This window comes from Labeo rohita, chromosome 6, assembly GCF_022985175.1.
Source record: "Labeo rohita strain BAU-BD-2019 chromosome 6, IGBB_LRoh.1.0, whole genome shotgun sequence".
NCBI lineage: Eukaryota > Metazoa > Chordata > Actinopteri > Cypriniformes > Cyprinidae > Labeo > Labeo rohita.
This window is the reverse complement of record NC_066874.1, coordinates 30,386,370-30,399,798: the sequence shown is the minus strand read 5'-3', so window position 1 is coordinate 30,399,798 and position 13,429 is coordinate 30,386,370. Positions and strand designations below refer to the sequence as shown.

General features: G+C 35.7%; 1 protein-coding gene across 1 annotated transcript; it reads left to right on the top strand.

The window, feature by feature from the left end:
- Positions 1-4,785: 4,785 nt before the first annotated feature.
- On the top strand, positions 4,786-13,109 carry nelfcd (negative elongation factor complex member C/D). Its single transcript, XM_051111385.1, has 15 exons — positions 4,786-4,934; positions 5,329-5,441; positions 5,527-5,636; positions 6,830-6,939; positions 8,341-8,448; positions 8,572-8,724; positions 8,813-8,943; positions 9,031-9,196; positions 10,638-10,772; positions 10,862-11,001; positions 11,129-11,243; positions 11,352-11,447; positions 11,545-11,685; positions 11,794-11,923; positions 12,959-13,109. The coding sequence occupies exons 1-15, from the start codon at positions 4,791-4,793 to the stop codon at positions 12,991-12,993; spliced, it is 1,827 nt and encodes a 608-aa protein (XP_050967342.1). The 5' UTR covers positions 4,786-4,790; the 3' UTR covers positions 12,994-13,109.
- The last annotated feature ends 320 nt before the right edge of the window (positions 13,110-13,429 follow it).

Sequence of the window (13,429 nt, the reverse complement as noted above, 5' to 3'; positions counted from 1 at the left end):
TGCCTAAACACACGTTACTTATATTGATGCGCACGCACAAGACATACACACGCTATTCTTATCCTCCACCGTTTTGGTCCTGTTGAACGTTTAGTGCCTGTGCGAGCCTGGCGCGCCCCCCTCACCTTTTCCCCATTTCCCGTTTCCCAAAACTACATCACACCCCCCCACCCCATGGAGGAGAGCAAAACGACGGACCGTACGTTAAAAAAACAACAAAACAAAAAAACAGAATGTAGAGCGAAATGTCTTTGTTTTTCCTCCCCCCAAAAAAACAGAGGGTTTGGAGCATTTACTGCCCCGGGTTGCTTTGCGTGTGGAGCAGAGAATGACTTGAACACAAGACCCATCACATGACTCGCTTCTCAAGATGCATCACAGGAGAGGCGAGCGCATGCAATGCTAGATTCATGCAGAACAGTGAACTTAATGCAGTGCAAAAAAATCCAAACTAATATATATATATATATATATATATATATATATATATATATATATATATATATATATATATATATATATATATATATATATATATTATATTTAATATGATATTCCTGTAATAATACAGCCTTTTCTGTTTGTTAGTTTCCCCAGTTTGTGTGTTGGCGTGTGCGAATATGCACCATTTTAAACCTCCTGTTTTCCCGGTTGCTCTCTCCTTCTGTTTTCCGAGTGTCATTCCTCTCTCTCTCTCGTTCTTTCTCCTCCCCTTATCTTTCTCTCTCTGTCTGTCTTCTCCCTGCTGCAAAAATCTTGTACACTGACACGTGGGGACTTCATCAGACCGAGGGTAAGACCGAGTAATGACGCGAGACATGAGAAGGACGTCTAACGGCCTAGTTGCGCTCTCTCTCTCTCTCTCTCTCTCTCTCTCTCTCTCTCTCTCTCTCTCTCTCTCTCTCTCTCTCTCTCCCTCTCTCTCTCTCTCTGCCCCCCCTTCCTCCCCTCCGACTTCCTCTCCTCCCCTTTAGCCTGGCTTTTGGTCTGTCTTTTGATTTCTCTGCTGGATCATTATTCTTGTACAGACTGTAAAATGTATTATTTTGTACAACTTTATTGAAGAAAAAAGTAACTTGTAGAAGCTCCCTGTGCCTTGATCACGACTGTACGTGTAAAATGAGCTAAGATGTAAGTAAGATATGTTTCATTGCGCTGTTTGGCTCTGCCCTGCCTCTGTCGATTCCCTTGAACTCTGATCCCTCGACCCCCTCCCCAATTGCCTGTTTGCTCATCAGACTCTGGGTGGAAGTCGCCCCCTCCTCTAGTACCGATCTCGAACCGGCCTCCCTGTACAACTTACGAACGAAAACACGTGATGCCGGTGTCAGATCGGCAACCGAGTGCAACTTTTACTGGGGGGAGCTGCTGTCTGTCACGTCCCTCTCCCCCCTCTGTTTTTTATTTTCATTAGTTTAACCTGCCTCTGGTTTGTTTTAGGATCAAGACGAAACGCCTGATGCTGTGTAGTACAAAGCAAGAAACATTATATACAGTATATATAAATATATATATTTATATGTGTAAATATATTATTTATATATATTTGTTTGCTTTTTACAGGTTTTCTTTGCCTTTTTCGGTCCGCGACAACAATAGTCAACCTTTTTAGAGGCAGGGTGTGGGGCTTTTTTTGTTTTCTTTTCTTTCTTTTCTTTTTTTTTTTTTTTTTTTTTTTTTTTTTAGCTTTAACTCTGTTGAAGGAGAAAATAATCCAAATGCAAAAACATTGCTTGTCTCTTCGTAAAAAACCAAATTCCTTTGCTAAAAAAAGAGTGAAAAAGACAGCAAATCTGTCAATGTATTAAGTGTACAAATTGTTTTGATAGCTGCACAGTCAGATATTGGGTTCATATCCCCCCTCCCATGGTATTCATGTTTATTTCTTTATATTAAAAAAAAGGAAAAAAAAAGAAAAAGGAAAAAAGAAAAGAAAAAAGCTGCTCTACAAACTGACATACTAACAAAAAGAGGCCGCCCATCACCGGACAATGACCAATCGTAACCCTCTCTGTACCACACTTCCTGTCCTGCTACCCAATCACATGAAAGCAGGGGCCAGCTTTTGGTGCTCTAATGGTCCACTTTGTTACACAAACAAAGTATTTATTTTTGTTTTATTTATTTGTCATTTTATACTTTTTTTTTTTTTTTTTTTTTCCCAAAACGCCATAATTTGAATCAAAAACTCTAATGTCTAACCGGTCTGATCCGGTTGTGTTTTCTGCAAAATGTGGTACAGGTGTTATATTTATATTTATATATATATATATATATATATATATATATATATATATATATATATATATATATATATATATATATATATATTATTTTTTTGGTTATGGGCATGGGCATGGGGTGGGGGGAAATGTTAAGCTATGACATTTTAGTATGTTTACTTTTTTTAATTTTATTTCTAGTTCAGACTCGCTGCAGCAATAAGTGAGTGAGATTTGAGTACCAAACGCCCCCTTGCCTGACTCTGTCTCTATAAGAAGTGTTTTCAGTGTATATGTTGCTTTTTTCCATGTCTCTCACACTTACTGTACATTTTGTACAAAGATTCAAATTACAGCAGTAAAAGAAGAGTGTAACACTGTCTGAGTGACACACACATGCACACACTTTTCACAAGGCTAACTCTGTTTTTTGGCCCAAATCAAACTATAAAGGATAATGTAGTTGCTATTACAGTGATGGTGGTTCTTAAAGGTCTAATATACCATTTGCTACGTGTTTCTAAAGAAGCGAAATGAAGTTATCATTTGCTGCTTAAACTGACGGTTTCAATAGCACTATGCATTGCATACCCTAATATGATTTTTGAAATCATTTGGTTGTCCTTAAACTACGCTCTTATGTTTTGCCACCAGGCACATATATAATTATGACTTCTATACATTTTTCAAGCAGATTTGCACCATCTTACATTATCATTTTTAAAAGTAAATAACAAGCCTACATTAGTGTACGCTTCTGGCTGCTATAAAAAGGTTAACTTTGAAAATAGTCACTAGAATGGGAAAGTATTAACTGTAGTGTTTAAAATGGACTAAATGAACTTGTTTGGAATGTTATCATCTTGCAGGTGGTAGATGGTTTGCATCATCAAACACTAAGTTTCCAGATTCTGCTTATTTCATATATTTTGTAATACTTCATGTCAGAAGTCACTACTTATTAATGGGAAATCAATTCCTGTTATGACACCAAGTGTTTATGATCTTTAAACCAAACAAAAGAAGCTATTTTTTTTAAACATATTAATGTCAGCATCAGCAGTTCAAACCACAGACATCAGAGAAGTGTTATACAGTACACATAATAAATTTGGGGTTGAAATTTAAAACGTTTATATAGTAAAAGTCTTTAGTTTTACACTTCCTAATGCAATCTGCTGATGTTAAACATGAAGTTAGACAGTATTGAGTGTACAGGCAAAGGCAACCCATTAATGTCATTTAGATTTTCAGCTTCTATTTAGAGCCTAAATTAGTTTCAATCATCTAAGCATTTTTTTTGAACATTATTAAAAATGAAAAACAGGGATATCTAAAGTCAAGGTCTGCAACAGGAATAAAATTATTTTCAACTTAAGATTTAGGGTTGTTTCTACACATTCTTAGCCACAATATTATCGTTATTATTATTATTATTATTATTAGGTTTGTTGTAACTTATAACTGATAAGGACCTACACATATCTTGAGTTCATTACACATTTCTATATGACAGAAGGTTGTTGTTGGTTTTTTTTTTTTTTTTTCAAAGAATATTTTAGATTTAGTCATTGGACATCTATTTATTTTTTCATTAAGTTTTGTTATTTAAAAGCACACTCCTTATTGTAGGATGCTTTTATTCAGTGTTTGTCACTCTGACCTCCCCATGAACCGCAGGGACACCTACTGGACTGGATGTATTTCTCAATACACTCACATTGAGCCCCATCTGCTGGACAGAAATCGACTACATCTGCTGTATGAGGAACTGCACACATAAAAGTTAACCGTTTTCTTTAAAATGTCAAAAACATTTAATAAGAAATATTATACAAACCTTTTAAATCCAATTTAATTAATATCTTATGCTGAGCGCATACCATTTTATTGAATGTTTTTAGTATTCAATATAGATTGCAACATCAATATTAAATATACAGAGTGTGTACAACATCTGGATCTAAACTTGACTTTTGGATAAAGTTGCTATTGATTTGTGTGAACAGTATGATTTCAAACAGCGCTGCTCAAAATGGCTCTTCTGACAGTTTAGGAGTTTACAGCACTCCCATTGGGCGGCACACGTTTCTAGCAAATAACTTTTTCTTATGGGATACAACGCTGTTTTCCTCCAGAGGGCGCTTGACGGCCCAGCAGGCAAAATCCTGCATTGGGTCACATGGAGGATTTTTGTATGTCGTCCTAAAGACATTTAAATAGGTAAGTATAATCAATTTATATTACTTGAAATCTGCCCCAGCAATCTCTCTCTACTCTCTATATATAAGCATAAATAATTTAACCAGCAAAAAAAACCCGACCTTGATTGGTACAGACGAACAGCGCTGAAAAAAGTATCACATATCACGTGACAAAGCCTGTCTACACACAGATTTGTCTTTTTACAGTAATTCAATATTGTTCGACATTGTATTAAAATACACATTTAAGAATAAAACAAGATTGTTATTTATATTTATAATAATTGTAGTCACAGTCAGCTACACATTATCTCAGTGTGTAGTTCCCGCCAGTCCAGAAGGAAGCGCTCTATTTCGTTTTCAAATGACGTATTATACGCGCGCCGTTCGGTGTTCACATACGTATTTTGTAAACAGTCGCTTCTCTGGATTAAAGAAATCATTTTTCTTAATGGACGAAGAATACTACGGCAATGCTGGAGAATGGGAGGCACAAGACGGCAACATGGTAGCTCACTGAAATCACACCACAGACACCAAGACCATGAAATTAATCTGATTTACTAGCTACAAATTTGAAATCAGAGGTTGCTTTGGTTTTCATATACACTTACCTACTGTCGTGGTGCCAAACTCGTAAACCGTATTATTTATATGGACCTCCAAGGTAGTTAAAATAATAACATGAAACATGCGCAAAATCCATGGACATGTCTAAAAAACTGAGCTAGTGCTGTTGTAGATGTCCATAACACACGGCGGTGTTCCAGATGATTAATTATCATAGTTTAATAACAAGAGTTAATGTGTGGGATGGAAATATTCACAGAAACGATCTTGCTCTGCCTTTGATTCGCCACTAAAAGATTGCTCCACCGTCTCCCTACTTTCTGTCGCTCCAGGAGGATGGATACGCGGATGCTGAAGCTGATGGAAAAGTTCAGGAGGAGTGTCTGCAGAAATTTTCCAGCAGAGACTATATCATGGAGCCCACCGTGTTTAACACCCTGAAAACGTAAGACACCCAAATGGATAGAGGGTGATTTCTATAGATAAAAAAGGGACGATGATTCCCAGCAACTGTCTCCGTGTCTCCACAGGTATTTCCAGGCAGGAGGTTCACCTGAGCATGTCATCCAGTTGCTCTCAGAGAACTACTCCGCTGTCGCACAGACGGTCAATCTACTGGCGGAATGGCTCATTCAGATGGGTCCGTGAATATGTTGCCCAAAAATCGTATATAAACGCGTTTATACTTGAATTTGTGCAAGTTTCATGACCTCATTCACACATTAGCAGAATACGGTGGGTTGTCCAACCGGTATTTGTGACCCTGGACCACAAAACCAGTCTTAAGTAGCTGGGGTTTATTTGTAGCAATAGCCAAAAATACACTGTATGGGTCAAAATTATTGATTTTTTTTAACGGCAAAAATCATTAGTAAATTAAGTAAAGATCATGTTCCATAAAGATATTTGGTAAAATTCCTACTGTAAATGTATGAAAACCTAAGTCATATACATTGTCAAGAACATTATTTAAAGAACTATTTAAATTATTTAAAGGCAGTTTTCTCAATATTTTGATTTTTTTTGCACCTCCAGATTCCTGATTTTTAAATAGTTGTATCTCGGCCAAATATTGTCCTATCCTAACAAACCATACATTTATGATTTATTCAGCTTTCATATGATGTATAAATCTCAATTTTGAAAAAATTACCCTTATGACTGGTTTTGTGATCCAGGGTCACATTTGAGTTCGTAATAATGCGGTTGTCACTTTCGTAACCGAAATGTGTGTGAACGTTACCGTAACTCCCACACACATTTCGGTTACAAAAGTGACAACCGCATTTGATAGCCGTACGTTATACGGACTCCCAGACGAATTGTCGTAAACAGGAACGTACCGGACAACTAAGTTAATATGAATAACTAGTTGTACTAGTTGTTTGTCATGCCACACAGTGCGAAAGAGCGGCGAGTGTGTCTTGTCGTGTGTTTCGTGTTTTCATGTGTGTGTTTGGTAACTTACAGGGATGTAGATATCAGCTGTGTGTCATCTGAAGAGTTGAAATCCAGTCACTTTTGTCCTCCGGAGCCGCTTTCGTCAGTTTTGTCGTCTTCACACGACTTACATAACGTTACTCAAATACAAAAAATGAAAGCTGCTGTAGATTATTTAACGGACGAACTCGCATTCTAATTGGACGCGTCAGTGTGACCATGGTTACAGATGTGCTACTGACCGTTAAGGCGCGAAAAAAAATAAATAAATAAAAACTAAAAGTGTGTATAAAACTGTATATATAAACGTGAACGGGACAGTTTTAGAGTCACACCTGTTTTAAAATTGGTGTCAGTTTGAAACACTGACTTTTGTGTGTTTCTCCTTTGCAGGTGTGGAGCCCGCTCAGGTGCAGGAGCGTGTGGAGAATCATTTAAAGAGTCTCTTGATTAAACACTTTGACCCTCAGAAAGCAGATTCTATTTTCACTGTTGAGGGAGAGGTGAGGGTTTTTTAATATAAAGATGAATTACATATACACTGGCGTTCAAAAGTTGTTTTTTTTAAAGATGTTTTAAATTGTTATGCTCTTCAAGGCTGTATCTATTTGATCAAAATACAGAAAATTTAAAAAAATATATTTTTGCAATTTAAAATAACAGTTTTCTATTTTAATATACTTTAAAATATAATTTATTTTTGTGATGCAAAGCTGAATTTTCAGCATCATTACTCCAGTCTTCAGTGTCACAGGATCCTTCAGAAATCATTCATACATGCTGATTTATAATCAGGGTTGGAAACAGCTGTGCTGCTTAATATTTTTTATGACCTGTGATACTTTCTTCAGGATTCTTTCGTAAATAAAATCTAAAAAGAACAGTGTCTATTTAAAATAGAATTTTTGTGTTGCAGTATACTCTACTATTCAAAAGTTTGAGTACATGTTTTCTGTCTTTTTTTTTTTTTTTAAGGAAATTAATACTTTTATTCAGCAAGGATGTGTTTAATGAATGAAAAGTGATAATAAAGACTTATGTTGTTAGAAAAGATTTCTATTTTGAGTGAATGCTGTTGTTTTTAACTTTTTATACATCAAAGAATCAAAGAAAAGTATCACAGCTTCCAATAAAAAATACTGTTTTTAACATTGATAATAAATCAACATATTAGAACAACTTCTGACGGATCATGTGACACTGAAGACTGGAGTAATGGCTGGTGAAAATTTAGCGCTGCCTAACAGAAGTAAATTATACTTTCAAGTGAATTAAAATAGGAAACCAATATTAGAAATTGCAATAATATTTCACAGTATGACTGTTTTTCCGTATAAATACAGACTCCACTAAAAAACATTACAAATCTTACTGATCCCAAACTTTTGAATGGCAGCATATATTTAGTTTTATTTCAATAAATTATAAAGTTTCTATAAAGTTAAGTATTTTGCTAGTATTATCTGCTATTTTTTCATAATGTGTTGGAATATTAATTTTTTCCTTTTTAAGATTTAGTTGCATTTTTTTATTTTTGTTTATAAAGATTCTATATGTGTTGCATTAATATTGAAGACTGTAGACTGTTATAGCCTGTTAGTTTTTGTCTAAAAATAGTCAGAAGTAGTCATTTTCACAATGTATATTTATCTGTTTTGTAAATGCATGTATAGTGAATGATTTGTCTGTGTGTTTACTTTTATAAAATACAGGTTTATACATTTTATAATTTTTTTGAATCTTTAACATTTTTAAACTGCCTTCATTTTTGCATCTCAGATTCCAAGATCAGTTAATTTTAGTTAATTGCATTACACTTAGATGTATGTTACAGAAGAAAAGATATTTTGCTACTTATGGTTCGACTTATCAGGCTAATGAGCTAAATGTTCATCTCTGTTCAGACACCAGCATGGCTGGAGCAGATGATAGCACACACAACATGGAGAGATCTGTTCTACAAACTGGCTGAGGCTCATCCAGACTGCCTGATGCTCAACTTCACTGTTAAGGTAAAAAAAAAAAAAAAAAAAAAAAGAACGAAATGGGCTGAATTGAATTAAAGATACTCATATTGCTGAAAAGAGTTTATGTAGTGCTAAAACATGTTTCTTGATAGCGTATGTTGTCTGTAGTTGATTTCAGATGCAGGATACCAAGGAGAGATCACAAGCGTGTCCACAGCCTGTCAACAGTTGGAGGTTTTCTCCAGAGTCCTGCGAACCTCTCTCGCCACGCTGCTGGATGGAGGAGAACAGAACCTGGAGAAAAATCTCCCAGAGTTTGCCGTGAGCATCGCAGATACTTTTTAAGGCCGCTGTATTTATGTCTATGGTTGCATTTTTGTCATCAGATCCTTGTGTGTGTTTTGAGCAGAAGATGGTGTGTCACGGTGAGCACACGTACTTGTTCGCCCAGGCCATGATGTCCATCCTCGCTCAGGAGGAGCAGGGCGGCTCAGCAATGCGGCGAATTGGACAGGAAGTACAGAAATACGCCCACGAGAGGTGCTTTTGTGTTACACTCTCAGTTGTTTGATCTGCCATATTGATCTGATGGTTAATAATAATCATGTTATTATTTGCGGCGTTTAGGGGACATGATGCCAGTCAGATCACATTAGCGCTGGGCACAGCTGCTGCATATCCGCGCGCATGCCAGGCTCTTGGTGCTATGCTGTCCAAAGGGGCTCTGAACCCAGCAGACATCACAGTCCTTTTTAAGATGTTCAGTAGCATGGATCCACCTCCTGTAGAGCTGGTCAGAATGTAAAATTTGTACATATTTGCATTTAGCCAACAATTTAAAGGGATAGTTCACCCAAAAATAAAAATTCTGTCATTGATTCCTCACCCTTATGTCCTTCCAAACCTGTAAGACCTTTGTTTATCTTCAGAACACAAATTAAGATACTTTTGATAAAATCCGAAATTAAAACAAAAACATTTTGTTCTTAAGATAAACAAAGGTCTTACAGGTTTGGAACGACATGAGGGTGAGGAATTAATGACAGAAATTTCATTTTTGGGTGAACTATCCCTTTAATCCAAAGCATAAGCAATTTGTCACAAAATTGTTTGCCGCCAATAATATTTGTAGTATACAACTGCATTTTTTTTTTTTTTTTTAGAAAAGCTACACTACCAAACGTTTTGAACAGTACGATTTTTAATGTTTTTTTTTTTTTTAAAGAAGTCTCTTTTGCTCACCAAGCCTGCATTTATTTGATCCAAAATACAGCAAAAACAGTAAAAAAAAAAAAAAAACTTCTTTTTCTATTTGAATATATTTTAAAATGTGATTTATTCCTATGATTTTGAAGCTGAATTTTTAGCATCAATTTAGCATCATAGAAAAAAATGTATTCAACTTATTTATATATTGATGATGATAATAATAATAATAATAATAATAATACATGTTTCTTGACTTGCAAATCAGCATATTTGAATGATTTCTGAAGGATCATGTGACAATGAAGACTCGAGTAATGATGCTAAAAATTTAGCTTTGATCACAGGAATAAATTACATTTTAGAGTATATTACAATAGAAAGCAGTTATTTTAAATATTAAAAATATTTCTCAATAGTACTGCTTTTGCTGTATTTTTTTAAAAATATTACTGTTCAAATACTTTTGACAGGTAGTGTATATAAGGAAAGAAGCCAATGCAAAGTGAGATGTAGAGAAGAAATACTATATTGTATATTTACATTTAAGTTATGAAAAAACTTGTGTTTCTAGCTTAAAAAAAATTAGTTCACCCAAAATGAATCTCTGCTGAAGATTTACTCACCTTCGGGCCTTCCAAGATATAGATGAGTTCATTTGGAACAGATTTGGAGAAATTTAGCGTTAAATCATTTGCTCACCTACGGATCCTGTGCAGTGAATGGGTGCCATCAGAATGAGAGTCCAGACAGCTAATAAAAACATCACAATAATCCACAAGTAATCCAAAACACTTTAGTCCATCATTTAATGTCTTGTGAAATGAAAATTTGCATGTTTGTAAGAAACTAAATTTCAACATTTCTCCAAATCTGTTCTAAAAAGAAACAAACTCATTTACATCTTGTATCATCTGAGAACAGTATTTTTTTTCCCATTTTTGGGTGAACTGTTCCTTTAACAAATGCCTATAGAAAACTATATTGACTAAACTGATGTTAACCAAACTGCTCTTCTCTCTGCGTAGATCCGAGTTCCTGCCTTTTTGGATCTGTTCATGCAGTCGCTATTTAAACCCGGAGCTAAAATCAACCAGGACCACAAGCACAAATACATCCACATCTTAGCGTATGCTGCTAGTGTTGTGGAAACATGGAAAAAGGTGTGTATTAAAACATGCATCTTTCATATACTGTATAGTAATATACATATTTCTCAGAAATCATTACATTAAATATTACTTGTTTCTAGAACAAGCGTGTGAATATAAATAAGGATGAGCTGAAGTCAACCTCAAAGGCCATTGAGACGGTTCATAATCTCTGCTGCAATGAAAACAAGGGAGCTACTGAACTAGTAGCAGAACTCAGCACATTATACCAGTGCATAAGGTAAGAATCAATTTGATCAATTTGATGCATCCTTGCTGAATATACAGGTATTCGTTTTTAAAAACCTTCCTGACCTTTTGAATGGTAGTATCTCGTAAGATTATACATTTCTGGATTTGTGTTGCAGGTTTCCAGTGGTAGCGATGGGAGTGCTGAAGTGGGTCGACTGGACGGTGTCTGAGCCTCGTTACTTCCAGCTACAGACGGACCACACTCCTGTCCATCTAGCGCTTCTGGATGAGGTAAACCTAACCTCCAAAAGAGTACGAAGTGGTCACTAGCCAAACCATTATACATAAAGATACTGGTTCACCATAATTTAAGACTATACATTTTTCTTTATTTCTCAGATCAGCACATGCCATCAGCTTCTCCATCCGCAGGTGTTACAGTTGCTTATCAAACTGTTCGAGACAGAGCACTCGCAGCTCGATGTCATGGAGCAGGTTTGTAAAACTGCGAAATCAGTGCGCTTTTAGCTGCGCCTCCAGGTTTCAGATTTATAGCTAAATTCTGACTATTACTTCTCTCTTCTTTTTTCAGCTGGAGCTCAAGAAGACCTTACTGGACCGTATGGTTCATCTACTGAGTCGAGGTTATGTTCTTCCAGTGGTCGGCTATATCCGCAAATGTCTTGAGAAGCTCAACACAGATATTTCACTCATCAGATACTTTGTTACAGAGGTAAGGCTCATGTCTTTGTTTCAACTGAGTGACAGTTCTTCACAGATGACGTCAGTATCATTATTGAGTCTGTGGTTGGTTTTCTCATCCCCGTTTTATTTCGGACAGGTTCTAGATGTGATAACACCTCCGTATACCTCAGACTTCGTCCAGCTGTTTTTGCCCATTTTAGAAAACGACAGCATAGCAGGAACAATCCGTACTGAGGGAGAACATGATCCTGTAGCCGAGTTCATTGGTGAGTCATTTTTAAAATTAAAACATGCTTGAAGAGATTTGAGTGAAACATACAGTTGAAGGCAGAAGTGTACATACACCTTGCAGAGTTTTCAAAATGTTGTTTTCGGGATCATACAAAATGCATGTTATTTTTTATTTAGTACTGACCTGAATAAGATATTTCACATAAAAGACGTTTACATATAGTCCACGAGAAAATACTACTTGAATTTATAAAAATGACCCTGTTCAAACATTTACATGCACTTGATTCTTAATACATTGGTGTTTACTGAATGATCCACATCTGTGTTTTTTGTGTTTAGTGATAGTTAGTCCCTTGTTTGTCCTGAACAGTTAAACTGCCCACTGTTATTCAGAAAAATCCTTCAGATCCCACAAATTCAATGTTTTTTGTATATTTGAATCCTTTCCCACATTGACTGTATGATTTTGAGATTCATCTTTTCACACTGAGGACAACTAAGGGACTCACATGCACCTATTACAGAAGGTTCAAATGCCAGGGGAGTAAAAACGTTTTAAATTTGAAGATCAGGGTAAATTATTATTAAATTGTTTTGTCTTCTGTGGAACATGTGAGTATCTTCTTTAGCTTCTGAAGGGCAGTACTAAATGAAAAAACATGATATTTAGACAAAATAAGAAAAATTTACATTCTTTTCAAAAGTTTTCACCCCCCGGCTCTTAATGCATTGTTTCCTTCTGGAGTATCAGTGAGTGTTTGAACCTTCTGTAATAGTTGCATATGAGTCCCTCAGTTGTCCTCAGTGTGAAAAGATGAATCTCAAAATCATACAGTCATTGTGGGAAAGGATCCCACTTATTTTGATAAAATAAACATTTTACAGATTCTGCAAGGTGTATGTAAACCTGTGACTTCAACTGTACATGTTTTTTCTCTATCATCTCTAAAGGGGGCATAATTTTATCTAGAGTAACCATGACTTATGGGGGCATACAAATCCAATTCAGAATGATGTAGATTTATACTTGTAGTACTTTGTTAATAATCTTGAATTTTACATTGCAGCTCACTGCAAATCCAACTTCATTATGATGAACTAACCTTCAAAATTAGTGGGACGTTTGATCAACTCGTAGGACCGGAGCACTCTACATGGACGGACAGCCAATTCCAGTGTACATAACTGTTGTGTCGACCTTTTCAAAGACAACACTGACATGAATGCTGAACTATGAAAGTGTGTTTTTGAGGTTGTATCTTGTAGAGCTTCTATTTTGCTTTGAAACTATTTGTGATGTTGGTTTTCCTTTTTGTACACTGTAGTCATTTTTATTAAACATGATTGTACTAAGTCTATAGTGTCATCATTCACAAAGTGACAATTTCTATAGTGTCATCAAGTTCACAATGTACACTATCAGTCAAAAGTTTTTGGACAGTCAGATTTTTAATGTGTTTTTCTGCTACAAAACCTATATTTATTTGACCCAAAGTACAGCAAAATTAGTAAAATATTTTTATATTTAAAATAACTGT

Excerpts from the sequence above, each read along its gene's own strand:
- nelfcd (XM_051111385.1), top strand. The coding sequence starts at position 4,791 with ATGACGTATTATACGCGCGCCGTTCGGTGTTCACATACGTATTTTGTA. Across the intron at positions 5,637-6,829 it reads GGAATGGCTCATTCAGATGG|GTGTGGAGCCCGCTCAGGTG; the intron begins GTCCGTGAATAT and ends TCTCCTTTGCAG. Across the intron at positions 11,448-11,544 it reads AGCTCGATGTCATGGAGCAG|CTGGAGCTCAAGAAGACCTT; the intron begins GTTTGTAAAACT and ends TTCTTTTTTCAG.